The 27,962-nt window shown below is 43.5% G+C and overlaps 9 protein-coding genes across 9 annotated transcripts; 4 read left to right on the top strand and 5 right to left on the bottom strand.

Annotated features, from left to right (window-relative positions):
• Positions 1 to 1,337: 1,337 nt before the first annotated feature.
• Positions 1,338 to 3,258, bottom strand: F4807DRAFT_448931 (Protoglobin-domain-containing protein). The gene is made up of 3 exons (XM_047999969.1): positions 2,678 to 3,258; positions 2,351 to 2,621; positions 1,338 to 2,295 (listed from the first exon to the last, which is right to left on the bottom strand). Exons 1-3 carry the CDS (start codon positions 2,781 to 2,783, stop codon positions 1,848 to 1,850), a joined length of 825 nt encoding a protein of 274 aa, XP_047848641.1. The 5' UTR covers positions 2,784 to 3,258; the 3' UTR covers positions 1,338 to 1,847.
• Positions 3,259 to 3,435: 177 nt separating this feature from the next.
• Positions 3,436 to 4,936, bottom strand: F4807DRAFT_448929 (uncharacterized protein; the record flags this gene model as incomplete). Its single annotated transcript, XM_047999968.1, has 5 exons — positions 3,436 to 4,031; positions 4,096 to 4,232; positions 4,281 to 4,386; positions 4,589 to 4,614; positions 4,738 to 4,936. 5 exons carry the CDS (start codon positions 4,934 to 4,936, stop codon positions 3,552 to 3,554), a joined length of 948 nt encoding a protein of 315 aa, XP_047848640.1. The 3' UTR covers positions 3,436 to 3,551.
• A 2,101-nt stretch (positions 4,937 to 7,037) lies between these two features.
• Positions 7,038 to 8,943, top strand: F4807DRAFT_454910 (general substrate transporter; the record flags this gene model as incomplete). The annotated part of the gene is made up of 4 exons (XM_048000645.1): positions 7,038 to 7,053; positions 7,242 to 7,628; positions 7,690 to 8,536; positions 8,589 to 8,943. The coding sequence occupies 4 exons, from the start codon at positions 7,038 to 7,040 to the stop codon at positions 8,941 to 8,943; spliced, it is 1,605 nt and encodes a 534-aa protein (XP_047848639.1).
• An 8-nt stretch (positions 8,944 to 8,951) lies between these two features.
• On the top strand, positions 8,952 to 10,751 carry F4807DRAFT_375295 (NAD(P)-binding protein). The gene has a single exon (XM_047995725.1). The coding sequence runs from the start codon at positions 9,362 to 9,364 to the stop codon at positions 10,337 to 10,339; it is 978 nt and encodes a 325-aa protein (XP_047848638.1). The 5' UTR covers positions 8,952 to 9,361; the 3' UTR covers positions 10,340 to 10,751.
• Positions 10,752 to 11,533: 782 nt separating this feature from the next.
• F4807DRAFT_454908 (uncharacterized protein) lies at positions 11,534 to 12,259 on the bottom strand (the record flags this gene model as incomplete). The annotated part of the gene is made up of 3 exons (XM_048000644.1): positions 11,534 to 11,673; positions 11,745 to 11,878; positions 11,928 to 12,259. The coding sequence occupies 3 exons, from the start codon at positions 12,257 to 12,259 to the stop codon at positions 11,534 to 11,536; spliced, it is 606 nt and encodes a 201-aa protein (XP_047848637.1).
• A 1,078-nt stretch (positions 12,260 to 13,337) lies between these two features.
• On the top strand, positions 13,338 to 14,425 carry F4807DRAFT_375288 (uncharacterized protein). Its single transcript, XM_047995724.1, has 2 exons — positions 13,338 to 13,721; positions 13,785 to 14,425. The coding sequence occupies exons 1-2, from the start codon at positions 13,527 to 13,529 to the stop codon at positions 14,328 to 14,330; spliced, it is 741 nt and encodes a 246-aa protein (XP_047848636.1). The 5' UTR covers positions 13,338 to 13,526; the 3' UTR covers positions 14,331 to 14,425.
• Positions 14,426 to 17,751: 3,326 nt separating this feature from the next.
• On the bottom strand, positions 17,752 to 19,460 carry F4807DRAFT_375227 (uncharacterized protein). The gene is made up of 5 exons (XM_047995723.1): positions 19,028 to 19,460; positions 18,850 to 18,954; positions 18,566 to 18,790; positions 18,358 to 18,500; positions 17,752 to 18,299 (listed from the first exon to the last, which is right to left on the bottom strand). The coding sequence occupies exons 1-5, from the start codon at positions 19,244 to 19,246 to the stop codon at positions 17,894 to 17,896; spliced, it is 1,098 nt and encodes a 365-aa protein (XP_047848635.1). The 5' UTR covers positions 19,247 to 19,460; the 3' UTR covers positions 17,752 to 17,893.
• A 3,807-nt stretch (positions 19,461 to 23,267) lies between these two features.
• F4807DRAFT_472682 (Clavaminate synthase-like protein) lies at positions 23,268 to 24,792 on the top strand (the record flags this gene model as incomplete). Its single annotated transcript, XM_048003033.1, has 5 exons — positions 23,268 to 23,643; positions 23,706 to 23,936; positions 23,990 to 24,039; positions 24,094 to 24,263; positions 24,330 to 24,792. The coding sequence occupies 5 exons, from the start codon at positions 23,268 to 23,270 to the stop codon at positions 24,790 to 24,792; spliced, it is 1,290 nt and encodes a 429-aa protein (XP_047848634.1).
• A 22-nt stretch (positions 24,793 to 24,814) lies between these two features.
• F4807DRAFT_448916 (uncharacterized protein) lies at positions 24,815 to 27,722 on the bottom strand. The gene is made up of 6 exons (XM_047999967.1): positions 26,821 to 27,722; positions 26,559 to 26,765; positions 26,008 to 26,505; positions 25,579 to 25,944; positions 25,321 to 25,528; positions 24,815 to 25,270 (listed from the first exon to the last, which is right to left on the bottom strand). Exons 1-6 carry the CDS (start codon positions 27,406 to 27,408, stop codon positions 25,167 to 25,169), a joined length of 1,971 nt encoding a protein of 656 aa, XP_047848633.1. The 5' UTR covers positions 27,409 to 27,722; the 3' UTR covers positions 24,815 to 25,166.
• Between the last annotated feature and the right edge of the window lie 240 nt (positions 27,723 to 27,962).

Raw genomic sequence — 27,962 nt, 5'->3', positions numbered from 1 at the left:
TAAAAATTAATTAAATATAAATTATAATTTAAAATTATTAAATAATTTAATATTTAAAATAATTATTTAAATAATTTAAATAATAATTTTTAAAATTTTTTTAAAATTATTATTATTTTTAATATATAATAAAATAAAAAAATATCGTAATAATAATAATAAATAATTATTTAATTAATTTTTTATATTTTTATATTATAATTTATATAAAAAAATATTTATTTATTATTTTTAATTAATATAAATATTTAACGTAATTAATTTATTAAAAAATAATAAAAATATTAAAAATTTATATTTATTATTATTTACGTAAATAATATTAATTATAATATTTTTATTATAAATATAACGTTATAATATTATATAAATTTAATAAATAATATTATATATATATATATATTATTATTTATTATATATAATAAAAAAATTAATTATATTTAAAAAAATAATTTAAATAATTTAATTAACCGAATAAAAAACTTTTAAATTTATTAAAAATAATATTATAAATAACGATTAAAAAATAAATGAAAAAAACTAACCGAAAGTTTTCTTAACCGGGGTAATTGGATCTTCCATGAATAACGCCGAATCACATGACTAGAGGCCACCCTTGGTGGCACAATAACCCTGAGTTTTGCCGAGCCGGGCCGATAGTTCGATTCCTCGATCTCGCATTTTAAACTTTGCAACGTTCAATTGAAACAAGTCAACAAAACGCGAACTGCGAGCCGCGCGCTTCGCGCGCGCCTCGCAGTTCGCATCGTCGGTAAGCGTATGGCGTTTCCCTTCAAACAGTCTATTACCTAATTGTCCCTGGACTAGGTCAACTGCCAAAATAGCTTCAAGTAAGTTGTCAATTGAATCAACACCCTTGCAGCTTTGACCACTGCAAAGCTAAGTTCTTGAAGCTAATTGGCTGCACCCAATCAATAAGTGGGACTACCCCTCCAGTCCTTCCAGGCCCTCCTGCCTTTCCAGTCTCCTACACCTGACTTAATCACCTTGATTTAGGGGTTGACTGATTATATAAAGTAGCAACCGTTCCTGCCCTAGGTCAGGTCCCTGACTTGACCTGTATTGAAGAACAGGTCCCTGGAACCTGACCTGTATTGAACCTGACCTGACCTGTATTGAAGAACAGGTCCGGGGATTGATTAAGTCAGCACCTTAGGTAATCCTGTCAAATGTGGCCCGTGCGCGAGACCTGTTTTCTACCGTCGTTCTGAAAATTCGAATCTTGTCCAAAACCCACTGCTCGCGAACGGACCACCTTGAGAGCCTGTTGTCCTAGTCCTGATTGGTTGGAGCACCTTAATAATCAGTTTGAAGACTTATTAATCACCCTTTTCGACCCATTATTCCTGGCCCTGCACCCAATCAACGGCCACGCTTTCCTGGAGCTATCGGTGTCACACAACTTTAAGGCCGGACTTTAAGGGATTACCGCGATAGGAAATTTTTGATAAGGAATTTTGCTAGGAGCCTAGAAGTTTAGATCCACAATATCCCTTCGTAAACTCAGGGTATAACCCCACTAGCCATGACCTGCATGTGTCTTGGCCAGGCATGGATTACCTAATATCATTTTTTTGTGTCTAATCCAATGTGAATGTACATTGTATGTAACTCCCACATGGCCCTAGTAACTCCTTTGAATGCATCATACCCCAACACCGCTCCTAACCATGCCCTAGAGTTCACATATTTGAATAAGGTAAATACAGATTCTTTCAACCCTAGCACTGTGGGGTTGTCATTATGCCTCGCTAAGGCCCGTCGAAGGGGGCTATGTCCTTAGTATAAAGGATTCTCACATCCCTCAGCCCGAAATCGTTTTAACCTTAGCTTGTTTCTATATGGGATCGGATGGGCAACGATGATGTGCAGCCGTTCTCCTTCTCTTCCTTATCACCGCATCCGGTGCAGGCGTCCGCTTTCTCTGCGGCAGACAGTCCCGAGAAGGGGCACGTTGGCGACGAAGGGAGCCCTTCCTCGATATCTTCCAATATCTTCTTTCCATGCAGGAATCCCTCCGGCTCTACCTGCTGCCTCTCCATTTCGTCGGCATATTCGTCGCCATCGCGGACGTACCACTTCGCGAATAGGTCGTTTTGAACCCAGATGACCTTGCCGATAGCCTTGACCAAGGCGATCTTCTTATCCATCCGCAACCGGGGATGCGAGAGAAGTGCTTCTGTAAGGGTGTCCTGGATGAAGGCGAGACATGCGCCGATGTGTACGTACTCCACGTGGAGGGGATGCTCGCGCCCACGTCCGGTATGCATCATGCTGGATATTCGTTATTAGGCCATAGAATTTGTCCGCATATGCAAATGGTGCTTACCCGACTTTATCTAGATACTCCCAGAACTCCAGAGTGCTGGGGTCGGAGCACAGCTTGGCTAGGTATGCCCGTAGGAACATCTTGCGATGGAGGATCTGGGGACTATTCTCGTTGAGGTTCGCGTCTACGGGACCGTCGTAGCTCGTGCTCCTAGTTTCCAGGGCCCGTGCTGTGATGTCATATTGCAACAACTTTTGATAGACAATGTTGACGATGGCAGGGATAAGTTGCTTTATGTATTTTGACCCTGTTATCAAAGCCTCGATGTCATCTTGAATCCCGTTAGCTTCAAGGTTTCCTGTTGGGTTGATAAATCAGATTTCATACTTGAACTGAAGTCGATGAAGGAGTGAAGATATTGAATGCGGGCCTCGAGGTTCGTGTATAGATCTTTTCGATCAATATGTTGTCTAGGTCGTGCTGAGGGTCCCATCGTGAGTCTAACTGTACGTGCCAAATGAACTCCTACCAGGTATTGAAGCTGAGCTTGAAGAGATGGTATTTAATAATGGATAATTTTTAATTGGCATTCTAACGTACTAGAAATATTACCTACTGTAGAATTGAGTTTTATATAGATGTACAATGATGTAGAGAGTCAAGTTGTGCTACAGGAATGAAGCGATGATGGCATGACATCGTGTGGGACCATCGAACCATCCCGTCGGGCGCTTTCTCAGTTCTGGGCTGACCGGGGACGTCAGGGATGTCGACGACGCCAGGGGTGAGAGGCTGAAGATTTAGGAAATCGCCCATTCGCGAGCTCCTGTTTTGTCATCTACGGAGAATGGGCTATATCAGGCCAACATGATGTCATTTTCGATATATCATCCGACTTCCTCAGCCCTTTGGTCGTCGCGCTTTGAGAGAAAGAGAAAAAGGAAAGAGGAATGAGATTTCAATTGGATTTTATCCACTTCTGCATATCACACAAAATAAATGGATAAAGTATTGGACCAATTAATAAATCTACCTAGGTTAATGGATGCTTCCACTGCCCCACTTAACGTTCACCATGCATCTTACAATCAATAAAAGCAGGACGTAATTAAGTAACAATGGAATTACAGTTAATCATAATAAGCGCCGACAAGGTTTGCGATAATTACATACCAGATGCTATTCGCTTACCTACATATCTACCGAAAGCCAGATTGATGCATGTGTCTAATCCATTCGGAATACATGAGTTCCAACGGTCTTAAGGCAAGCCCCCCAAAAAATCATCAAGGTACCTATCTTCATAGTCATCTTCATAGTCATCTTCGTCGTCATCTTCGTCGTCCAAGTCCTCCAGATCACCATCATCCCCACCGCCTCCATCGTCACCACCATCCCAGTGAACGATATCATGCCAAAGCTTCTTAATTGTATCATCTTGCTCAAATTCTTCATTATTATACCATGCTGCGTCCCTGTCGCGTACCGCAGCTGTTGCTATACGGTCTAGGTCTGCCAAACTCGGGATGTTGTCCCTATCTTCTCGCATTAAATTGCAGACAAGCGCCCTTAAATCAGGGTCGAGCCACGGCACGTCCTCGTGACCCTCTTCAACCCATCCCTCAGTAAGCTCTCTGGCATGGGTATATATTTCAGGGCTGCCTTCGTCCGCCTGAAAACTGTAAGGCGAAGCGTGCATGCCGAAAGGGAATGGGTTGAGTAGAATTAACGACAAAATTATCTGTCATTTTCGTTAGCATTTGATCTTGGTATCGAATAAGTACGTATATGGGCGGGAAACCTACCTCCCCTATGGATGATATGTCGCTAGGAGAGGGGATACGTCTCGCTTGGGAGAAGTCGGCTGCCCTACCGAAATCAATCAATTTCAGTCGAGGTGTGATCGTATGCTCGATATCCTCCAGGACATCCGCAAGCATGACTAGGTCTTTGTCAGTGTTTTCTCAGCAAATATAGAATGTATACGAACCATTTGCGACGTGTATGTCGTTGTGCGTCATCCCTTCATCCTCCGCCCGGCCGCCTGCTGGTACCGTCTCGCTGACCAATGTGTTCGTATTGATGTTCCTGGGATACTATTTTCAATATATAATTAGATGAGAAATCCAGAAAAAATCAACACCTTGTCCTACGGGGCATCTGTCTGACGTCACGGAAAGACCTAGGATAATTGTGCCTTGGTAGGGGAAAGTGAACATCCCCCTCTCCAGAAAAGGGGGGATAAGTTGAGAACAGTAAAATGATAATAAAATGAAGTGAGTCGACACCGTTACTTACAGTGATAGCTATACAGGCTTTTATCACTAAATGCTTGTTAGTTTAATGGATATTCAAAGTTGACAGTATTTTCCTTGTAGGATATATGCGGGATATTATCTCAAGTAGTAGCCTTGAAAATCTGGGAATTAATCGTTATCGGAACTTACTGCATAAACAAAATCTCCAAAGTAAACGATTCGGCAACTTCCTTCTTCCTTGTGAATATGCGTTTTCAATAAACTTGTCAATACTTCCGTTCGCTAAATATTCTAGGATCACCCAGGCGCCTGTCAGTGCGGGCAGGGCCGCAGTGCCTGGCCTGTCTAGAGGGTTGTTTTCAATCTCGAGAACCTGCACTACATGCATAGCGCCTCGTAGAGACTATGATTTTATGAGGTTAGTTGGCAACTAGTTCGGTTCGATTCCCCCGTGGATTCTTTTCTTAACGTTGCTCACCTTGAGATATTGCTCTTCGCTCCTCAAAAGGTCTTGATCGGCCACATTCTGAAGAGCTCTTTTTACTATGAAAGCGTTGTAGGACTGGTTATAAATATCATTATACTTTACGCCAAAAGCTGCTCCTGTAAGTCCTGAGCCGAGGAGACCGATAAATTCGAATCGCGGGTCGGTATCAAAATATTTCTTGAGGTAATCGGCCTCATACGCAAGACCGCTCCCGGTCGAGTTGCTCATATTTTTACTGTTCTTAAAAATGATATAAAACTTATTCGATAGGTAGTATTTCCTTAATCTATGTAGATGCCTTACAGTCTGTTCTGAAGATTATTTATCTGGATATGACCATTGTCTATGAGGACTAATTAAATGTCCTCAATAGTATGTTGAAAGAGAACCAGACAAAGATCGGGTTTCTTTGTGAGAAAAATTTGAACGAGCCTTGGTGCTCGGACTAAAATAATCACAAATTATTGCAAATAGCTGCCATACGTAAAGATGTATGTTAAAGATGCATTGTTGTCAGCAATAATCTTATCGAATACCCTTTCAACTAGGTAGGTATCCAATCTCAACTCTTTTGAAGGGTTCTGATTTCTCTTAGGACTTAGCGCCCTTCGCGTGGGAGACATAGCAGTCAGCTTTTCAAGCACGGAAAGTGTTTTTAAGGTGGAAGGAAATATCAATGAGTTGGTTTGTCTTTGTCATGTCCTGACCCTTTAAATGGGAAAGCGTTGATCTATATAAGTGGGTCTACTGTTAGTAATCCGAAGTTTTCCATAAGGGAGATATACGTGGGGCAGGAATTATTGCGTAACGGTGTTAGATTTTAAAACTATTTTAAATAAAAGAATTATTAAGTTTTTTATTTATATATTAAAATTATACCGGAATAATATTAAAATTTAATATAATTATAATAAAATATAATATTTTATTTTTATAATTTATTTATTTATATATATTTATTTATTTATTTAAATTTATTTATTAATTAATTTATTTATTTTAATTAAATTTAAATTATTATAAAGTTTTTATTTTATTATAAAATTAAAAATATATTATTATATTATTTAAATATTATATAATTTATAATATAAATTTTTATATTAAAATTATAAATAAAATTTAATTTTATAATAATTATAATAATTTAATTAATTATATATAATAAAATTTAATTTAAAACGTTTTAAATTAATTATTAAATTATTTAAGTTTAAAAAAAAAAAAATTTATAAAAAAATACGTGGTATCGTAAAAATTAAAATAACTTTAAATAAAACGCACGAACCATTTTTATTAATTATTAAAAATGTAATTTTATAAAAATTAAATTACATTTATAAATTAAATTATATTAAAAAAATATAAACCGTTATAATAATTTTATTTTTTAAATTTAATACGTTTTTTAAATTTAATATATTTTTTAAATTTAATACGTTTATATTTTTTAATTTTTTAAATTTTTAATTTTAATATTATAAATATTATTAAAACTTTTAATACGTTATATAAAAATTTTAAAAATTAAAAACGTATTAAACATGCTAAAATCTATAAATGTGCTAAACTTTAAAACCATACCATTTTTTGGAACCGTTACGGCAGCCCTTGGCACCGTTGCGCAACAGTTCCTACCCCCCGTATGTTTCCCCTATGGCTTACTAACCTAATATGAAATTGGCGGTATCACACCTATACGTAATTCTATTTGCAGCGCAACTTTGATAGCACAAAAGACGGTGCGCTAAGTGCGGTACCTGGAGTTATCGGATTTCTACCATTCACACCGTACTAGTATGTAATGTCATTACATCTCGCGGGAAACGTCCTGTAATTTCCCGCTTCACTAGGCTAGTTTGGCTACAAGATTATCGCGCGATGTCACTATAGAGCTAAGTAGGTCGCATTTCAGGGACGGTAACAGCTAGTTGCATGTATACTCCGCATGTTGCGAAGCGTGTGTGGATCGCTTCCCCAGATTCTTCCGTTAGAGGTTAAGATGCGTAAAATTTTGCGTGCACCATACACCTAGGCCCCTGGCTAACGACCCTTTGCCAAGTTTCTCTTGGGTAGGGTATTTTTTTTGGGAGAGTATAATGGATTGCGTACCTCATCTTCGATTATTCTTCTCTGATTTGGGTCAAAAAGGGTTACCAGAGAAGCTTCACCACATCCCAACTTTCAATCATGACTCTACGATTAGTCATCCACGATGACTCGGCCTTCCCGGCCCCGAATGAGGTATACAACTGGAAGATATACGCTTTAGCTATATGTGCCTCAATGGGGTCAGCAATGTTCGGTTATGACTCTGGCTTTATAGGTGGCGCGATAACGTTGCCCTCCTTCGTGTCCAAGTTTGGCTTAGGTACTTCGTCGTCAGAGCAATCAGCCGCATTGTCCGCCAACATCCTCAGCACCTTTCAAGCGGGATGTTTCTTCGGCGCCATCTTCATGTCCTTCTTGGCCGAAAAGTTTGGCCGCAAGTTCCCCCTCATTGCCTGTGGAGTGGTCTTCAATGTTGGCACTATTATCCAGGTGGCTTCTACCGGCTCCCTAGGCATGATATATGCCGGTCGAGCTCTAACAGGTAAGATATCTATTATATTAGGGCGTTCGTTCTCCTCAGAACAAATCTGAACTGTTTATAGGCCTTGGTGTTGGGGCAGCAACTCTTGTCGTTCCACAGTATATATCTGAATGTTCGCCTCCCGCTATTCGAGGCCGCCTGGTGGGTATATTCGAGACAGTTTGCCAGTTTTCCCAAATCATAGGATTTTGGATAAACTATGGGGTTAATGAAAACATACCCGGTACATCGGATGCCCAGTGGAGAATCCCCTTTGCACTGCAGCTTGCTCCGGGAACCTTGCTCGTCATACTCATGCTGCTCCATCCCGAGTCACCACGTTGGCTCATTAAGACTGGAGATACGGATAAAGCGATAAAGATCCTTAGCAGTATTCGCTCTCTACCGCAAGACGATGGATATATTGCGTGGGAAGTTGGTTCTATCAAACAGCAGCTTCATGACGAATCTGAACTGGGTGCCACACGCCCTCTCAGTGCGAAGTTGAAAGAGATCATGCAGAGGGGTAACCGCGTCCGATTAATCCTGGGGATGAGCATAATGATGCTACAGAACTTGAGCGGCATCAATGCGCTCAATTATTACTCCCCGAAGATTTTCAAATCCATTGGCTTTTCGGGAACCAGTGTCGGTCTTTTGGCTACGGGAGTCTTTGGCATCGTCAAGGCCATGACAACCTTGATATTCATATGTTTCGGGATTGACACTCTAGGACGCCGAAACCCCATTTTGATCGGCTCGGCTGGCGCAATAATTGCGATGTTCTATCTCGGCGCGTACTCGAAAGTGTCTGGTTCTTTCGAGCACACCGTTGTGCAAGACGGCGGCGCTTACGTCGCGATCGTTATGGTCTACGTATTCGCCGTGTTCTATGCTATTTCTTGGAATGGTATCCCTTGGGTGTTCTGGTGAGTTCGACAGATCTATTCTTTTTCGTCTTATTTAGCTAACCTCTGCAAGCGCCGAGATATTCCCAACGGGAATTCGATCCTTGTGTCTTCTCTTCACCACATGTACACAATGGTTGGGCCAATTCATCATCGTGTACTCCACTCCTTACATGATGACGAATATCACATATGGGACATTTTTCTTCTTTGGAAGCTTCTTGATTGTTGGTGCTTTGGTAGTTTTCTTCTTTATGCCAGAGACAAAAGGACTGTCCCTCGAAGAGATGAACGTATTATTCAACGTCAAAGGGCTCGCTATCACTCAACGAAAGAAAGCAGACGAGATAATTGCTTCGCAGCGGGCTGCGGAGAATGTCACCGACTTGAAGGACGACGCAGAGCATTCTAATGTTGAGGGGGTTTAGGTCGCTTAATTGTGTTGAGCATTATTCCGCTAGCCAAGGATATGAAATAACGATGGGTATATGAAGTACATATGATTTAATCATCTTTCGTTGCATAATCGATGCTTTTCCATGGCCTTAACAATCATTCCGTAGAGATGGTTTTAGTCGTTCTGAATGTTTTGTCAATACTTGACCGAGATTGTTAGTGGGGGTGTGTTATTCCCTACAATTATTTCATATAAGAGGTACATATTCCCTGGAGTTATTCCCTACACTCATTTGATGTCTTCAACTTTTTTTTTTTGGGTTAGAGCTAGCCGAATTATCACTAACGCGATAACCCCCGTCTTTTCGTGGGGGGAGACTAAGATCTAACAAGAACTACTCTGAACTGGATGCCTTTAACATCTCAATATCTCCCATCAAATTTTACAAAATGCTAGAGAACGATGAGCCAGTGGGCATACTTGAGTCATCTTACCAATATGGAGCATCCGCACTTGATCAATCAAGCCGTTCAAAACCACTGCGAACCTTTCTCTTCGGCTATCCACTCCACAATTCGTTAGCCCCTCTATTACACGCGAAAATTTTCGAGGGGCTCTCGCTACCATGGACGTATTCACCCATGGAAACGCAAGATGCATCGAGATTTATCCCTTCACTTAAAGCACCTGATGTAATTGGTTGCGCTGTTACAATGCCTTATAAGGTATCCATGATGTCGGTTGTAGATGAAGTTACTGCGGAGGGTAAGGTCATTGGAGCCATCAATACTGTGTTTATCCGCAGAGCATTTGATGGAAGTCCTAGGTATATCGGAACCAATACGGATTGCATTGGTGTGCGAGAATCCTTTCTGCAGAACTTCCCAGACGTACTAGAGCACTCTACGGGAAAACCAGGCCTCGTAATAGGGGGAGGCGGGGCTTGTAGATCTGCTATATACGCACTGTGGAAATGGCTTGGAATAAGCAAGATATATCTAGTGAACAGGCTTGAAAGCGAGGTCACAGAGGTGATTAAATCTCTAAAGGCTACGGGGTTTGGGGGTGAGCTCATCCACGTATCATCGGTAGAAATGGCCGAGGCTCTAGAAGCACCGGTTCTAATCGTTGGTACTGTTCCCGACTTCCCACCAAGAGAAGAGGGGGAGATCATTGCAAGAAATATCATCACCACATTTCTTTCAAGTAAGAACAAAGGCTACGTTCTAGAGATGTGTTATCACCCTAAACCTAGGACCGAGTTCTTCGAAATTGCTACAGCGGCGGGATGGAGAGTTCTGTACGGAACGGAGCCAATGATCTATCAGGGTGTCGCACAACAAGTGCTATGGACAGAGCTACCACTGGAGACTTTTAGTTTGGATGAAGTAAAGCAGGTTATTTCCGAGAAACTAGAGAAGATATAGGACAGGAGGAGAAGCTAGCAGCTGGATAGCTTATCCTGATCAGGTAGTTTAGAGATGGTTTGACCAGACTCGAACGCCGACTACCTGGACTGGGAGCTGAGGTTCTATTTTTGCTCGATAAACTCTTAAAGGGCCAAATGATAAGTTCCATATTGAATTTCTTTGGACAATTCCGTCAATAGACACTCGAATCTTAGTAACTAACCCTTTGAGGTGGCTCCTACTAAGTACATTCGGTTCGTCAAGAATAGATGTGTCAGGTTGTGGGCGGCAAGTCAACGTGAGAGGTAGTAGGTAGGTAGCAAATGGGTAGATTAGTGACTAAAGTATCGCGCAACCCTTCTTAAATCTAAGGGGGGCGAAGCCTCCCTTATATATCTGCGGGCTAGCCGCTAGCTAGCCGCAGGCTAGCGCCTGCTTCTCCCTCTCCACTTATGCCCCTGACAAGATGACACCTTGCGAACAACTCATCAGCCAGGTCGACGCGTTTTCACTCGTAGGATGTTGACCTTTAAGGGCATCTTTTTCTTTGAAATTTAGCCTTGCTTTATGTTGTTCTCAATTCCTTCGGCTTCCTCCGACCAACCCTACTTTCCAGTTGGACATAGTCGTTTAATTCACCCTGTCTGATACTTTAAATTCTCCACATTGAGTTGTCTTCGAGAAACGATGGAATATTAATTATTAGGTACCTAGGTAGGCAGGTAGCCAAACGACAGCTTACTAGGTACGTACGCCAACATAACGAAGAAGTAGTTAACATCTAAGTCTTCAACCTCTTCCACAGCTCCAAGACCTTCCAAGCTCGGCCCAAGAATGTCGTGAATGCATCTACTTTTCAGGTCACTGCATCATTTCCGAGAAGTTCACTATGTGGCTTAGTTGCAAATCCAAAAATAGTCTCCTGATAGTATAATCCATATTAAAAGAATGTCTGATAGTGTTGCTGTAGCAGCGTATGCCTTCGGGATGAGATTCAACCCAATGCCGTCCTAAATGAGCGAGAGTGCGAGTGATGTAGTAGTTTCAATCCAGAACCCCTCAGGTCCATCAATCCAGATATGCAATACAATCACAGCCACAGATATCGAAGTATGTTGACAACCCGAGAGGTAGTGGAATACGATACCATGACTGGTGACTCGGTAGCCAACCCTAATACCATCTAGCTGTGTCTCATCACCAAATTGAGTATCAATATAACCCAACCACGATGTCACCGCGGACCCTAGCCGTGGCATGGACTTCAGCCTCAAGATCAAGCTTGATCCCGACCAAGAGAGCGGCATCCTTGAGCCTACCACTGTCATCGACAGGGCCCTTGAGTAAGTTACCTGGTCCGCTAGAGTTAGTATAACGACTTAACAAGTTGTCTCAAAGCAAGGTCGATAGGGTGAGGACTTACCGATTGGTCCATTGGCATTCCCGGACAAGCCCGGCATGGGGAGGCTGTGCTTCGCAGTCGTGGTAGCCTGGCGGTCCCGATCCCGGTCAGGACCAGTTAAGGAAGTTCCGCCAGTGGTGGCGGTAGGACCACCCCTATCTGTGTCAGTCAACGATTCATATAAAAGGGGCAGATAACACTAACGGTGAAGACATGATTTTTTTAAGTTTAACTATGAGCGTGTGAGGGTCTTGGGTCGGAGAAGAGTCAACTTGGGACCTGAGGGACGGCCACTTTGATGTTCTCCTTAAGCGATGCTTAGGCGATTCAGATGGGGTGGTATGTCTTTGCTTGGGGATGCGCTGTGAAAAAGTCCACGATGATGTTCTTGGTGGAGGTGTAGGTGGTCGCGGATGCTTGAAAGAGTTCACTACTTCAATGGATGAAGAATCACTAGCTGCCCATGGTCTCCTTGGAGCACCTGAGAGTCTCTTGTATGAGTATTGAGTGCCTGAATCTCCGAAGAAGGGGCTCATGATGAGGGGGCTGGCAGAGCTCTTTATGCAATTCATCCATCTTTATGATGAGCAAGCTATGTATATTTCCACGATGCGAAAGTCTAGTAGTGGGACCCTAATGGGTGATATGCCGGTTACGTGGACTGTCTAAGAGCACGGTGGTTTTGGCTATAGTAGGCACGGTAATCTATATTGACTATTCCTAACCCGGGCTAGTCTTATGGATACCCGATCTATAATGTAACGTTTATATAAATTTAACTATTTTCTCGATGCGTTACTAAGTATTAAAAGAAGTCTTTTCATTGATTTTGCTGTTTCTTTTAATAACCCTTTCTAACTTACATAATTATTATTAACGTTGTAAAAAAAAAACGTCAGCTTTTTAATTACCTTGCTATTATAGCAGCTAGGAAGCTTAATAAGAAAACTATTAAAGACAGTTAAAAACGGTTAACGAATACATTATAAATAAGTAGATCGAAGTGTTAATAATAATAAAATCGAAAAGATACTTTAGATTTATATAAACATTGTATTATAAGGTCAGGTATCTATGAGACTAACCTGAGTTAGAAATAATCAATGTGGATTACCGTGCCTTTAGCCAAAACTACCGTGCCTTTAGACAATCCGCGGTTACGTTCTAGGTATGGAAAACCATTGTGCGAGCGCGTATATCGAGAATCGTTCGCACCTCATAAGATCCTAACGTGTTTGCAATTAGTTAGCAAGGACTGCATTCGTAATTTCTATAGCTGCATTAGATCGTCATGGAAAAGGAGAAGACCGAGAATGTCGACTGATCGTACGATTAATTGGAAGGGAAACTCGACGAGTTACACTTCGGCACCTGCTATGCATGACAGTTCACTGCCGAGACCATTCTATAGTGGCTATTGCTAGGTAGAGATGCTCTCTAGGCAAGGAGAATAAGGTCCGAAATAATGTCCGAAATGATGTGAAGGCGCCCGTGGTTTGTCTCTATGCTCATGCTTCTGTCTTTTTTGATGCAAGGCACAACCTTGAGCTTAGAGCGCAATGCATACGCAACTAGGTAATGTTACTCCCGAACACTAGTTTTTCAATATCAACACCTTAGATGGAAGCGGACGGGAAATTATTGGGAGATCCATTGTATCACAGCGTACAGATGCTCTACTACCATAGACGATGCAATTCGTCGTTTATCTATGAGTACATGTGCAAGCTTGAAGGAAAATAAGAGCTCCTCTCTCACTCAACTCATATCGACGTCGTGGAACACCTTTACAGAAATGCAATTATGTCCCAGCCCCTCACCTTTCTCGTTGCTTTCTCTGCCGTCGTCGGCACCTCTGAAGCTATCCGACAGATTCAGACAGATTCCAAAAGAAAGGAACATAGGAGCCGAAAGAACCACCTGATAGTGCGCTGCCCTAAGTCTTCCCAATATAGCCAGAGCCTTGAAGGGAGACGTGTAGTGCTTTCAGGGGACAAGGTCGGTGTTTTTGAATTCCCTCCTCAAACTGGATACCTGTAAACTAATAGAAGTCCAATACAGCTTTATATTGACACTGGAAATGATTATGATCAAGCCTTTGGTCATCCCTTCACAGGCTATTTTCTGCCGTACCCCGATACGAAGTACTCTGGACTTGTGTCAACAATTTGCGACGAGCCACCTATCATGAACTGGATCTATATTGATCGGAGTACTTACGAACTCAAATTTGGCACACGCCCCTGGGCACAGCCCAATTGGCCTGGACCCTTTGACTGTTCTCGACAAGATCGCAGGCTAACATTTGCTGGTTGGGAAGGCTTCTTCGCGGTTAAAGATGGAGATTTCTGGGCGTTATATTTCGATGTTGACCAAGACAATCTAAAATCAAAGGTTAAGGAAGGTGTCCCGGTAGTTGAGGTAGAACTTTTAAGAACAGAGATGCGGATTAAGCCCGTCAAGAAAGAGGAAGAACCTGGGGATGATTCTAAGGAAGCTGGAGAAAATGTTGCTACACCGAATTCGGGGGAGAATCAGGATAAAAAGGAGACAGAGGTCAAGATTAAGGAACATGAAGAAGAGCTTGTGTCTCCCGACGTAGATTAGCATGGAAATCACCCGTTTCAAGGACGGAGTTATCAGCAAGTTGCTACTCAAGGATTCTTAATTGGGAGCAGTCGCTCGTCATCTAATTGTATACCATTTCCAAGTTTATTTATAAGCCATGTCAGAAACTCTGATACAAGTTTCCAATACATTTACTACGAAATTATGATGTTGTTAATCTGTTAAGGTATCTAATAAACAGCCGAGATTCGATAATCACTATACCCTCATTCCTAGGTATGTGTCACGAGGCGGAACCAAGAAGCTAGGGAAGAACGACGCTGTTGCGCGAAGAGCTCTAACTAACCCCTTCCAGGGAATGCGGTATACATACACGAACCTTCCTTTGTCTATAGCTAAGGGCTAGCTGCCAACAGGGCGGCCTCGTACAGGCCGACTCCCGATACCTCTGACTACCAGCTCTCATGGAGGAAGCTTCTGACAGTATGCATCTGAGGAACCACACAGTAAGACTGGAACAAGACCCGCGCGCCTTCCTTAGGTAAGTACAGCCGGAACGGAAGATACTTCTACTCTCAGATAGATGGCAATTCCGGATTGTATGCTCTACTTCTACGCACGTTCAGAGCGAGCTAATATCGGTCAATTGTCAGAGACACGACATGTGTCATACAACATATGGCTATGATATAGAACATAAAATTCGGCGATGACCGCTAACCACAGTCTCCACGGGTTATTACAGCCCTCATTTCAGTATGTGAAGGGGCTATTACCACTATCGTTCGATGATGAAGTTAGGAAACCTCCGGCATTCTCCAAATCTAAATATTCGAGAGTTATTTTTCGTAATTATATGGAGACAAAACGTGGCATTGGACGAAAACGCTTCATAAGTGTGACGGAGGCACAAATTCTCGTAGTACCGCGTTTGTGTAGCTATGGAGTAGGGAGGCGAACTGCAAGGCCACCTTACTTCACCTAACAGCTTTCTAGCTCGTATTCAAGTACATGCCTAGGCCTATTGTACCACCTATTTTTCCAAATCTTTCTGGTTTTTCATACCTGTCAAATATCTTGATATGATAGAAACGAACATCGGATAAAGGTTAGAGTCGATAAGATACGGTACATTTATATTAAATGACGGGCGTCTACTAACATTTCATTTTAAAGATCACTAAAGGCAGGTGACTCAAATGGGCGATTGTGCTTCTTATATCTCATCCCATCCATTGAATCACAATAGCATGTGCGCGCCTTCTCTGAACTAGTAGTGCGATGTTTATAAATATGGAGGATTCTATTTGCTATCAGTTCGAACAACAATCAATCTACACAAGTTACACCAACCCAATAGTTACCAATACGTTCGCATGTTTCCAATTATTATGTCCGTGATAATCTTCGCTCTCTGATAACCCGAGAGTTTCACAATATCTCATATATAAATAGCAATGTACCGTAGCTCAATTTTATATATGAGACAAGCTAAATGTTTATACTAATACTTATTCACCTTCAAAAAAACTCCTATGATATTTTGCTTAGTCATCATTGGTAATAAGGGCGAGCCCCTGAACCCCTGAGCCCTGAATGCGGGTCGGGCTGCCTTTACATCACTTCCTGTCCATCTAAGTTTTCAGTCATATCAAATGCAAAATTTGAATGGCTTAATCTAGCCGACAACTGTATCTTCGTCGTTTGCTTCTGTAGGGCTGACGATACCGAGGCAGGTACCAAAGATAGAAACTTACGCTGAAGGCGGCATTGCGAGACGACGATATCGCATATTTCAATCTTACCTCTTGGGAGGCCTGGTTCTGGGTTACCCTAGCCGTGATTTGAATTCTATGCGACGCCTTGTAGCGGGCCAATTGAAATTGGTAGCTCTTCTATAATGATGGGGGATGGAGCTTGTTAAGATAGTAGGGATGTTTATGTTCGTGATACTTGCAGAGTAGGAAGGTACGGGCGCGTTGGATCTATTGCAGATATCGTTCGAAGACAAGATTCCGAAATCGACTGGAATTTGAGGGTTGGCATATTATTGTTCTATTGGTCTTTATATATAAGACATCATTTCCACACTCTTAGGAACGCCATGCTATACTTCGTTCAGTGACTCCGTTGAGTACCGAAAGGTGTTACACAACTGAAAAGCCGCTTCTGCAAGCCTCCGAACGTCGGATGCACAGTGTAGGTAGCTTAAGGTTGATTAATGCAAGAAATCGTAAGTGCTCACGTAAGATGAATCATACCCTGAAAGCCGAGGATAGTGGCGTAATATTGAAACTGGCTAGGTACCCTTTTCAGAGGAGATCCGTGTAAACATACCCTACCAAGATACCTTCAAATTCATAAGAGAGTCTGGCGCCTTTCACCTAATTCGCAAAATCAATTACGGCGATTTATATTTTTCGTGTCTTCGCTTGGAAGCTGTCCCTGCGCCTAGCCATCTGGGCCATTCCATCTCACACACGATGTCATCTCCTTCGATTTTATATCGGTACTTGCCGTCCTTGTCTTATAATCTCATTCCATTGTGCATAGTATCGTGTGAGCATAGCAAGTCAAACTGTTAGCTCACTTGTTTCTCCTGGGAGACGAATATTAACAAGAGTATCCTTGATTATCATGAGTGAAGGCCTTCATATGTTTCAACCCAGCCATTTTGGGACTATACGAGTCCAAATTCAGGAACTGAGAACGTGAGACGATGAAAATGATGGTAAATGACAAGGATCCCAATTGATATGAGTAGCTGAGAACAGTGAGATGAGACAGGCTCTGCGCCCTGTAAAAATATTCTTTTCTTTCATAAGGCAATGTATAGAAACCTGATAAACACGATTACAGTGTATCAGGAAGCCCAAGGACGTATATATCTCCTAGTGTGATGAGTAACTAGAAAATAATATCGTCACCCCGTGGGGCCAATAATAGGGCATAGTCATTTGGTATCTGGGCCTTTTCACAAAGTATGAACAATACTCAGAAGCAATCCATGTCTCATTACCCGTCGTAAAGTCGTACATTTTCTAGGATCCCGAGTCCACTTTAAGACATAATCACTTAACCTCAAACCCTGGGTCTCTATCGTCTACCGATGTCGATGCATATGTTCGTATTTGTTGTTACATGATTAAGATCTTCAACCAAGGATCCCCCCAGTCAACTCCACGATTTACTCTTTGTTTCCGGGTCCTGATAAGACGTGGCTCTGCCGACTTCTTTCAGGGAGCCTCGATGAAGTGGAGAAGCGATACGGTGCTACTGTTGTGTTGGTCCGGTCTCTGGATATACCGAGATTTATAGCTTCCTGGGCGAATGTGACCAAACACCCGGTGACACGCTGCGGGATCCGGGTTGCCTATTTCGAACCAAGATATGTTTTATGCAGATGTTTTCTGGTCCGAATAACATGTGGGCCGAACAGGAAGCAGTGTATTTATGGCTTCGTCATGTATATCTGCCGCTGTTGATATTTCTAATGCCCTTGGTATCGCTGAGATTAATCGTAGGGGCCGATGGTTCAAAGTCGCAGAAAGCTCAGGTAGATTAGCTCGAGGTGAATGCTACACTGCTGCTTCCTGCCGCCGTCACCAATCCTTCATATAACCCTCGCTTCCAATAGGTTGATTATTCCCTTGTTCCTGGCCTCGTTCACTCGTAGTCACCGTGTTATCGGTAGTAATCTTGATATAATTGCTTCGATCTCTGCTCTTGGAGGAGGTACCCGACACCATATCTACATTCGCACCGTTCCGAGCTGATCCACGAAGCTTAGATAGCGCGTATTCGGACGTGAAGGCTTTGTTGTCGGCTGAGATAAGACCGCTTCGCAGGGATCGGAGGAAGGGCCAAAAGTACGCAGCGCAGGCTGCCGATATGCTTGCGAACTGCACAAACTGCATGCTCAACCAATACGGAAATCCTCGCAGTGTAAAGTCGTCTTCGAAGAGGCGGGGGAGATAGATGAGCTGGGAAATCATTGCTGCAATGGCCCTTTAAACTTGTCAGTTCTGGAGGGGTTTATTGCTAGAAAGATGTTCAAGATACATACAATATTCGCACGGAGAAGAACGACAGGACGGTGATTCTCGTCCTGACAGACATCTTGAGAGGATATATAACAGTTGTCGGAAGAGCAATTAATGCAGCGTCCGTTAAAATATTCGTGATTCCCACGTATTCCAGAAATGCGTGCTAAGCAGATGATCAGTGTTGGGTCTCAAACGGATCTTGATCTCCTCCTTGATGTGAACTCTTACCTTATCCAGGCACTTAATATCCCCCTGTTCCCATGGTCCGTGACCTCCACATTGAAAAGCTGTTCCGATGAAAGCTACCAGCGACCAAATTACGACCGCGATGACAAATATGGAAGTGAGGCGGCGATGACTCGTATCTGGCGATAATGTAGCTAATCCCGTGCAGACCGACAGTTTCGCAAGTCCAAGAGCAAGGATATAAAGTAATTCTCCGGCGTATTGAGCCTGGATGATCGTAGTTAGTCCCGACATGGGAAAGAAACCACTTGGTGGCAAATGCATACTTTGAGCCCCGCTGTCAGTTCATCGTCGGAGATGTCATGTCGTTCCTTGCCCAGTATTTCACCTTCGGGAACGAGAAACGTGACGGATTCACCTAGGCCAGCGAGCTAGTTGCCTCAGTGTTAGTTCAACAGGAAACTTCACCGATCATCCTCGGAAGATATCCATATTTTCACGTACAAATGCGGCACTGATCATTATTTCCTCCCATCCGAACCGCTGATTCGTTTTCAAGAAAAACTTGGTTAAGAAGCGAAAACATAGCATAAGTGAAGTCAACGCGAGAAGTAACCAAGTCGTCATCTGTAGGATCGGGTTCAAATTCGAGGGGGTGACGACGATTCCCATCGGCGCGGATTGCGCTGCCCCCTCAGAGGCACGGCGCAGAACCGACGGCATCGCGAAGGACACCGGGATGCGCCGCACCGTGAAGATGTCCGACGACAGGCTTCAGGATATATCGCAAAAGGGCGATAGCGGGTCGGACATTGGCAGGGCTGAGAAGCCCTAGGGTTTCCCGGGACAATACAGTATGTATGTGATGAGATAATTGTCGATGGAGTTGGAAGAAGCCTGGGGAAGTGAGACGGCTTTGATTCGCGCGCGCCCCGTGCGTTTCTCTCCAGGATAATAAGATAAAGATGTGGATCAACGCCAGCCATACGCCTCTTTCCTCAGACAGCGCTTACGAAAACGCAGATTTGCGATCGAACCACTGAAGATTCAGTCTCGGCAGTTGGCCCCATTAGTTCATCTGAGGAGGCAGTGCTGTGATGAGATCAACTACGAGATAAATTGAGATGGCATGAGAGCAGACGTTACACTACATGGCAAATAAAACAATAGTTATTCATAGATGACCCCTGATGTCTTGGTACATATATGGAAGGTTTTTCTTTTGGAAATGAGCAGGCTCTCACTATTGTTTCTCAATGTTTTCCTTTTAAAGCGCTAAATCGGTCAGCGAAGGATGCGGGACCTCGGATAAGGGATCGACAGCGACGGGGGCGGGAACTATTCAAGGTTAAAATATGTAGGACTAATGCTAGTAACGCCGTGGGGGAGTCCCATAGTATGTGGCTTGGTCCGTTTGTGAGGTGGATTGGGAGGTAGGCTACCAAAATGTAACATGGCGGCAAGGGTAGGTAGGTACCTAGGCAAGCACTTCTTGTGCTAAGCACCTATGTTCGATATACTCGGCATACTTGTCGGTTCTTGGCTTGTTATATGTATCTCTATGAATCCTTCATGGCATGTTTTTGAAGGCCGCGGCATAGCCTTCCATGATACCGTTGAAGAGAATTCCCTGTTTTCTTAAGAATCGTAGTTCGTTAAGATCGCCACGTTGTGGTCTTCTGAGACAGCGACTGCGAGCCAATCACAGCTCAGTTCTCGACTCTGCTCTTTTCTGTGTGTGTGTTACGTAGCATGGATGGTTGGCTGGCATGTAATAATATCGGATAATGCGCAGGTGCTGGCCACATGGACCAGACATAAGCTTGGTCCTACGCCGATTCGGAAATTCAGTAAATCCTCTACCATATTAAGTCTGCGGCATGCGGTCGTACGAGACACACAGTTAGGAAGGAGACAAAAATTCAATCTTTTTCGCAACAAATTTCCTACTCTAGGTGATCTTAGGGGTCACAACGTCCCTCGAAGGTCGCAGTGAGGAAATCCATGTACTTCCACTGTCTGTCATTGCGGAGTACTAACGACGATCTCCAAGACGGCCCGACTGCTGCAGCTACCGCTCGGTCTAGCGAGCGAACAAGTATGTAGGCTTAGGGTATCCGCCTACTATATGCAAATCTTCAGAAGGACAACGGTCTTAACAGATTAATAATTTACGACCATGAAGCTGGGCATAGAAGAGCAAGGCGATGGGAATATGAAGTGGGGGCCAGTGCTTCGACAGCGGACGCAATTCTTGGCCTCCAGGAGCCACAGTGGGTTGCTTTATTGATTGGTGCGCACATAGAGGCGAATCACACTCTGACAAGGGGGGGACCACCACGGTTGGATTGGCCCTTGCAGACTGGCTGTCAGCCATGTGAAACCTCCCTGCTGACTCGTGCGGGACAATGAGTGCTCTGATTTCCGGCGGCTAGTCTAAGCCTTGAAATGCGAAAAAGTAAATGCAGGAAATACCCAGACAGTTACAATCGTGAAGAACATCCTCAGGTTGCATTCAACACGTCTAATTCGTGTTTCTCAATCGTACATTATCCCGATTATTATCCTTCTTGATTCCAATTATAAGTTAACTTGAAACTAGTTGGTTCTTCCCGATATGTGCAAGCAATATGCCATGCTTAAAGGCTGTGATGTAGGTACGTGAAGAGTAGGCTTTGCTCCGGACCACGGTCTTTCCGAACGGCAAGATCACCATTAGCGGCTCTTATGGGGCTGACCAGCTGGCAATGAATTTAAATTCACCTCAACCACAGGTAGGTAGGTACCTAAATAGGGATCCGCATTAATATCACCACCTTACATCCGGGCAACATCGCACCTCACAACCATAACTTACGAGTCAATCCATAGTTCCTACCTACTACTTATGTTAAGACCTTGGTTTATGGGGCTTACAATAGTAGTAAATTCGATATGCCATTTTCCCATTCACTGCTCGTAAGTAGCCTACACTTTATGTGGTGCATAGGTACCTATATACGTGAGGCTTCTGCAGCATAAAATTGGCTAATACCTAGCCATGTTCCTTATATAAACTTCTATGTCTCTCCTTCAGGATCTTATTTGATAGGTACAGGCTTTCGTCAAGTAGGCCCTGTACCGAGTTTCAAGAAATATACACCTACTTGGCGTTCCAGGAGAAAGCAGGACTTAAAGACATCGTCCCTGCTTGATTTCGCGGATGCTCTAAAAATCGTCGCTCGCATATTTTGGTTTGTATTCTACAATAACTAGAAAAGTGTATTTTGCCACTTCTTAACATGAACGGCGAGTCAATGCCTGGACCATGATATTCTTCTGCGGTGCTTGTATCTTCAGTGACGGAGCCTACCCCTTAATCAACACATTAATATTTTACCTTTGACACTCATTACTTAACCCGCTAGGTAGTTACCATTAAATCAGATGCTACTTCTTTCCTACTGCTATGAAAACCACGGAAGATACCTATTAAGATGTTTCAACTTCCCTGGACAACCCACCCAGTTTCCTAGCCATTAATATAAAGCTGTAGGATTTCTCAATCTTCGAAACTAACAATTTGTGCTGTTTATGAAGATTCCTAGTATCCTACTTAAAACTTACCTAGTCAAAAGCACATCCAAGAGCTTTAGAGATAATTAGAGGACGGGCATCATGACTAAATGCTACCTAATAAGTATCTTCGAATAGATCCCATTTACCTGCTTTAATAATTAAACATCAACACATAGTTACCATTAAGTGATCTGCTTAAGGGGGTAGTTGCTACCTACCTGGTAGATTTGCATTGTCACTGACGGCCGGAGGGATGATACTGCTAGGCACCGTATCTAGTCGCTTGTTAGCTACGTCCACTTTGCGGCTCTTCAGTAACTGATAGATACTACATGGACTAATGCCGCTTTCTTGGCTTTATCAATGGAATCAATGGCGTAATAGATTCATCTTTATGAAATTCTATCACCCCCACGTAGACATCAACCTGAATCATGTCATGAGATGGCGATGGTTGCGTAAGCTTGGTCATGTTGGCCATGATAACACTGATCTCGACCATTCTCTGAACTGAAATAGCCTTGTTATTCTGTCGTCGTTTCTGCAGAATGACATCTCGCAATAACTAGGAACTTGTTAATTCGCTACCTTTCGTCATGGATTTTGAATACTTCCATTTTCGGCCGCCCACATCCAGCATGCCATTGAGTTTATTGCGAGAGATGCTGCCGGCTTGCTTATTCTACTACGTACGATGGCCTGAACAACTGAAAATCATGAATAAAATGAGGCTCTGCGGAAAGGTTCGGACCTGTAAGAGGCGAGCAAACGTGCTTCTTCTCCACGACCCCACTCATGAGGTGTAGAGAATCCTTCAATGATAGGTGGGTAGAGAGCAAATATACATCTTTCCTAATTTATAGCCTTTTCGAGGACCAACCACGGCTTCGCATAGTCTATCCCATCCTACATTTGTACAACCGTCATTTGGGACTTCATCTGTTATCAATGGCGAATGGCGGATATGTGGAAAATGGAATTTATGCGTGGCACTGCACAACTGAGCCTCATAATACCTCTAAGCAAGTAAGCATAAAAAGAGGATGAGGATTGCAAAGATTACCTAGTGACCGACTCTCAATTTTCCACGCTTTTTGAGATAAGAAAAAGACTACCTAGTTCAATCAAACCTACCTACCTATTATTCGTTCTATTCAAAATCCCATCATCGACACCTCTAGAAGTTATGGCTCCTACGGCAGATGTCATGTTTCCCACTGATATCCGGAGTTTCAGAAACCCGGATTTAGTGGAGGAATACTACTCTCCTGGGCTTCGAACTCGATTTCACATCGATGGCTTGAAGTTGGCGGAACCTCCAGCAATCCCAACGAAATACGCAGATATCCATTATGATATTGACGAGGATAAGTATCGTGCTAGGGAGGCGGCTCGTCGACAGGCTGGGGACCTCGAGACCAAAGTCCCGGAGGATTGGCCCACGAAACTAGAAGGGCCTCTTGTCTGGGACCAATCAAGCTTCAAAGACGAGTCACAGTACATATATCATCTCACTAGCGAGGACAAGGAGGAAATAAACAGTGGCCTGGCTTATTTCAAAGGTAGGTCCCTACTTAGCAATACTGAAACTTCTAAAATTTATTACCTACTGATATAACGTCAGACCAGGGGCTGGACGGTGAGGCAATCACAAAAGCGACGTTCCCTCTACCTAAGCTCGGTGCACACCTCGACCAGATCTGCCAAGACGTATACCGCGGACGCGGATTCTCCATCGTACGAGGGCTTGACCCAGAGGCGTACTCTTTGGAGGATCTCACAATCGTCTATCTTGGCATATCTAGCTACATTGCTGAACGCCGTGGAAAGCAGGACCAGAGAGGTTCGATGCTCCGTGAGTCACCTTCATCCAAGACCAGGTAATTGAAATATACTTACATTTTGAAGTCCATGTGATCAAGCGTAATGACGTGGATGATCAGTATGGCGAAGACAAGGTAAGCCTTATACAATTCAATCACTTTTACATACGCCAAACTCACTTTTATCAGCCATTTCATACCGACACTGTCACGGATACACTTTGCCTATTCACACGTAGCCTTGCAGTTGAGGGAGGTCGAAGTATCCTAGCCTCTTCCTGGACCGTGTACAATGAACTCGCTGCTACACGGCCGGATTTGATCCACGTTCTAGCTAAGCCAGACTGGCCATTTGATACGTAAGTATACTTAGCCTAACGTATCTAGGGCAAAGCCAGACTAAGCTTTGACTCTCGATGTTACAGGTTCAGCCGGGACCCGCCTTACTACAAACGGGCTCTCCTATATAACTACGACGACAAGATTCTCATGTCCTTCGGCCGACGTCTACTCTGTGGACACCCACCCTTCGACCCTCGCACACCGGGGATTCCCGGCCTTACAGAAGCGCAAGCCGAGGCGCTCGATGCAGTGCACTTCGTCGCCAAGAAATTCGAGATCAAGACAACCATGGAAAAGGGGGATATACGATTTGTGAACAACATGGCTGTCCTTCATAGGCGCGAGGCCTTTCGTAACGACGGCGACACTTACCGACACCTCGTTAGGCTGTGGCTTCACAACGACAAGGAATGCTGGCGTTTGCCGCGCTGCCTCCGAGTTGCGTGGGCGAGAGTTTTCGAGGACGAGGAGAGGACGTCTTTCTGGGATCTGGAGCCGCCTAAGAAGGATGGCATAATCCTGCGTGTTGCTGGATCCTGCGACTAATCCAGAGTCAGAAAACCCTGAGTAGGTAATGAGTGCTTCTTTAGGATTTCCTATTTGACTCCTGTTCTTTCTCTTGGAGTAACTTTTTATCTAAGTCTAATTTTCTGGACACTAGGTTGGATGTCAAGAAGGTGAAGGAAAGACATCGCAATACGTGGAATATATATTTAGGTACCTATGACTTTATGATTATCATGATTTTTCTTTTTAGGTTGTGCTGAAAATTCCCTGTTGACTTTGCCCCTCATGTCCAGACCTTGGTAAATATTATCACGACTTGGGTTCCCGATAAGTCGCCTACCGTGGGAGTGTTGCTTAATAATTACCTACCTATCTCCCAATGACTTAGAAACTGTGAGTATGTGGTAGCAGAGTTATCCTATTGGACCCGGCTTCCAGATTTCTTGGTAAATCTGGGAAATCCAATAGTAGGTATGACCTGAATTATTATCTTCCCGTATTTTCTGCAGCAGACCATCTATGACTGAGTTAGATACTACTTCTCTGTAGAGAGTGATTGGTTTGTACCATTATTCCTAACCCACAACGCTGTGGAGCGCACAAATTCGGCTTGTTCGTCAGTCAGATGGCCAGCTTCCTTTAGCTTCTCGGGACCGAAAGGCTCGAGCACAATTTGGAATGGTCGAAAGCCGGAATTGATATAATTGAAATGGGCGAGCATGATTTGAGCGGCGATATGGTGAGCGGAGATGCCAATTGGATTGGCGAATCGTTCCTAGAAGGTATGTAAGAAACAACAAGCTTGATATGTAAATGTCAACTAACCTTTAGGTTGTATTGTCTCGCTGTTTCCTCATCGCGCCGAGTGATCATGGCACAACTGTGCATGAGGATGAAAATCGTCAGATAGATTGTCAACCAATATTGCCGCTTATTGGATAGTACTAAATGCTGGAGATCGCGGAGGATCTTCTTGCTCAGTGGCTGGAATATCTTCGTATATATAATGCATTCTTTTTGGGCAATGATGACAGCAGGTATGGGGACGAGATTAAACCATGGACTTTGTGGATCGGTTATGGGCTCACATCCCAGCTTATCATCTCCGCAGATGTGATGAATATTGCTGGTTTTATATAGAGCTACCCAAAGCCGAAACAAATTCAGTAGGACAACGCGTTCTTCTACTGTCTATGTGTATATGGCAAGGTCAATGATGACTTTAGAATGGTTTAGATATCAATAAAAACTCACCTTGGCTCCGTTGGCGTGTTTGAACGCAGTGTAATAAGTCTGCCATATAAGATCATCCTCCTTGTCAACCGCTCCAATGATGTACAGCCCTACGTTCTTGTTGATGAATGATAGAAGATCTTCCGCATGTTTCTCCATATTCACAAGAGCGTATCGCGGTACTTGGTGTCTTTTTATCTCACCATCAACCGTCCACTTTTCCTCGATTAAGTCTCCCTCCTGAGGAATGAATTCCCTCACCTCGATAGTATAGGGGGCATTGAGAAAAGCCTGGGAAACGTGGATTGTTTTAACCTCATCTGAGGCCCAATCCTGAATATCAACTATATCCATTGACTGCCACCTTTTGGTGAAGCCTTGATATGGAGCGGATTGTTCGCGGTATATGCATGCATCGGTGATGATCCACCTGAGGCAAGGCAACTGAGAGATTTTGCGGCTAGACAACTCGAGGCAGGTTAGGCATGGTCCACTTGGGTTTCCGTCGTCAGGACGGCACTATAAGCCGGTCAGTAGGGCTTCTATAATCAACAATAATGCCATAATAATACCCTATTCCTCTGCATTCTACAGCGAATACATGACTTAAGCTCTCTGGTCCAAGCCGTCATCCCCCGCAGTGCATCATCTGTAAATGCTCCTCGAAGACGAGGCTGGTTTCCGGATCGTGCGCCGCGACGTCCTGTTTGACTACCTTGATCTAAATGAGGAGTAACATTTTCGTGATCGTTTGATCGACGTTTTCGATTTCGCGTTCTCTACCGATTCTCCTTTAGTTAACCACTTCGCTTAGCCCCTATGAAGTATACATACACGAGGAACGTTCCACACTTTACTTATCGGCCCGGAAGGTTTGGTGTCTCGCTCGCATGTTATATGCTCTTCAGCATTAACAAGCACTGATCCTTTGTCTTGTCGTGGGGCAAGTAGCAACCTGTTTGAAGGTATCGATACATGATTTGTAACGGAGCTCTGGTATTGGCCTATTCCATATGAATTAATAGCGTCCAAGTCGTTGGTCTGAGCTACAGCGCTGATATTATGGCCGTTATTAGTATTGGATGGAATATCGGGTCCTTCCGCAGAGCCGTTAGCCACCGAAGATGACGTGCCCCCCAGAGTTTCTGTTTTTGGTTTGTGGGATATGTCTTCAATTTGGGGTAAAGGACTGGCCCATATATCACGAAGCAGCGACCTTGGTACGATGGAACTGGTGAGAATCTCGGTGGGTATGGAGTTATCTGATGAACTGCCAGGGAGACCTGAGATATATGGAAGCTCTATGTCCTGTACATTGTTCGTCAAATTGCCATCCATGCTGTCACCAATTATAACCGGGCTTGGATGTTTAGTGGCCACCCATGGTATCCTCTTAATATGAGGATTTCTTTGGTTTTCCATTGTTTTTATGATCGAACTGCGTCAAGGCCTGGGAATTCACCATAGTTTCATTGGTTGGCGGACGAGGATTCGCGATACTTCTATTCGCCTAATCCCGGAAGATGCGCCGATTTTGTGTAGCATATGGGGCCGTAATTTATGGACCTCGACGTCCGGGAAACTCTTCAAAGTTACCTCGAACCGGCCGGAGAGGTGGGTCCCGGTATTGACGGATCTTTAGCATAAGACTTTTAGATTTAAATTGTTTATATTATTGATAGTAAATGATCCATAAAACGCGAAATATGAAGTTGATTACGATGCCTTCTTTAAAGGCGATTGACTAACTACCAGGGAACTGCTAGAGATGCAGACGAAGGATACTTGGTACCTGGGTCGGTACTCCCCACGGGGATACGCGCACTGCACGGCATGGCCGATACGGAAGCGCACTATTTCAATACTAATTAATACGCGTGTGCCGAATGTGACATCAATTTATGTAAGTAATATTCTAGGCATGTCCATTTTCGTCTCTTGTCTCCCACAGGACATCCCGAACACAGTGATGGCGT

The sequence above is a fragment of the Annulohypoxylon truncatum genome (assembly GCF_022578515.1).
Source record: "Annulohypoxylon truncatum strain CBS 140777 unplaced genomic scaffold F4807scaffold_71, whole genome shotgun sequence".
Classification (NCBI taxonomy): Eukaryota; Fungi; Ascomycota; class Sordariomycetes; order Xylariales; family Hypoxylaceae; genus Annulohypoxylon; species Annulohypoxylon truncatum.
The sequence above is the reverse complement of the archived record's forward strand: the minus strand, read 5'-3'. Positions and strand labels throughout refer to the sequence as shown.

Bases quoted from the DNA above. Each gene is read 5' to 3' on its own strand.
- F4807DRAFT_448931 (XM_047999969.1), bottom strand. From the start codon at position 2,783: ATGGGACCCTCAGCACGACCTAGACAACATATTGATCGAAAAGATCTA. The intron at 2,622-2,677 runs GTATGAAATCTG...ACGGGATTCAAG, and splicing joins CTTCATCGACTTCAGTTCAA to ATGACATCGAGGCTTTGATA. The intron at 2,296-2,350 runs GTAAGCACCATT...ACGAATATCCAG, and splicing joins GAGTATCTAGATAAAGTCGG to CATGATGCATACCGGACGTG.
- F4807DRAFT_375288 (XM_047995724.1), top strand. From the start codon at position 13,527: ATGTCCCAGCCCCTCACCTTTCTCGTTGCTTTCTCTGCCGTCGTCGGC. The intron at 13,722-13,784 runs GTCGGTGTTTTT...AGTCCAATACAG, and splicing joins TAGTGCTTTCAGGGGACAAG to CTTTATATTGACACTGGAAA.
- F4807DRAFT_448916 (XM_047999967.1), bottom strand. From the start codon at position 27,408: ATGGAAAACCAAAGAAATCCTCATATTAAGAGGATACCATGGGTGGCC. The intron at 26,506-26,558 runs GTATTATTATGG...ACCGGCTTATAG, and splicing joins GTAGAATGCAGAGGAATAGG to TGCCGTCCTGACGACGGAAA. The intron at 25,529-25,578 runs GTTAGTTGACAT...CATACCTTCTAG, and splicing joins CGAGACAATACAACCTAAAG to GAACGATTCGCCAATCCAAT.
- F4807DRAFT_375295 (XM_047995725.1), top strand. From the start codon at position 9,362: ATGCTAGAGAACGATGAGCCAGTGGGCATACTTGAGTCATCTTACCAA.
- F4807DRAFT_375227 (XM_047995723.1), bottom strand. From the start codon at position 19,246: ATGCCGTCGGTTCTGCGCCGTGCCTCTGAGGGGGCAGCGCAATCCGCG. The intron at 18,955-19,027 runs GTACGTGAAAAT...TGAGGCAACTAG, and splicing joins TAATGATCAGTGCCGCATTT to CTCGCTGGCCTAGGTGAATC. The intron at 18,791-18,849 runs GTATGCATTTGC...ACGATCATCCAG, and splicing joins AACTGACAGCGGGGCTCAAA to GCTCAATACGCCGGAGAATT.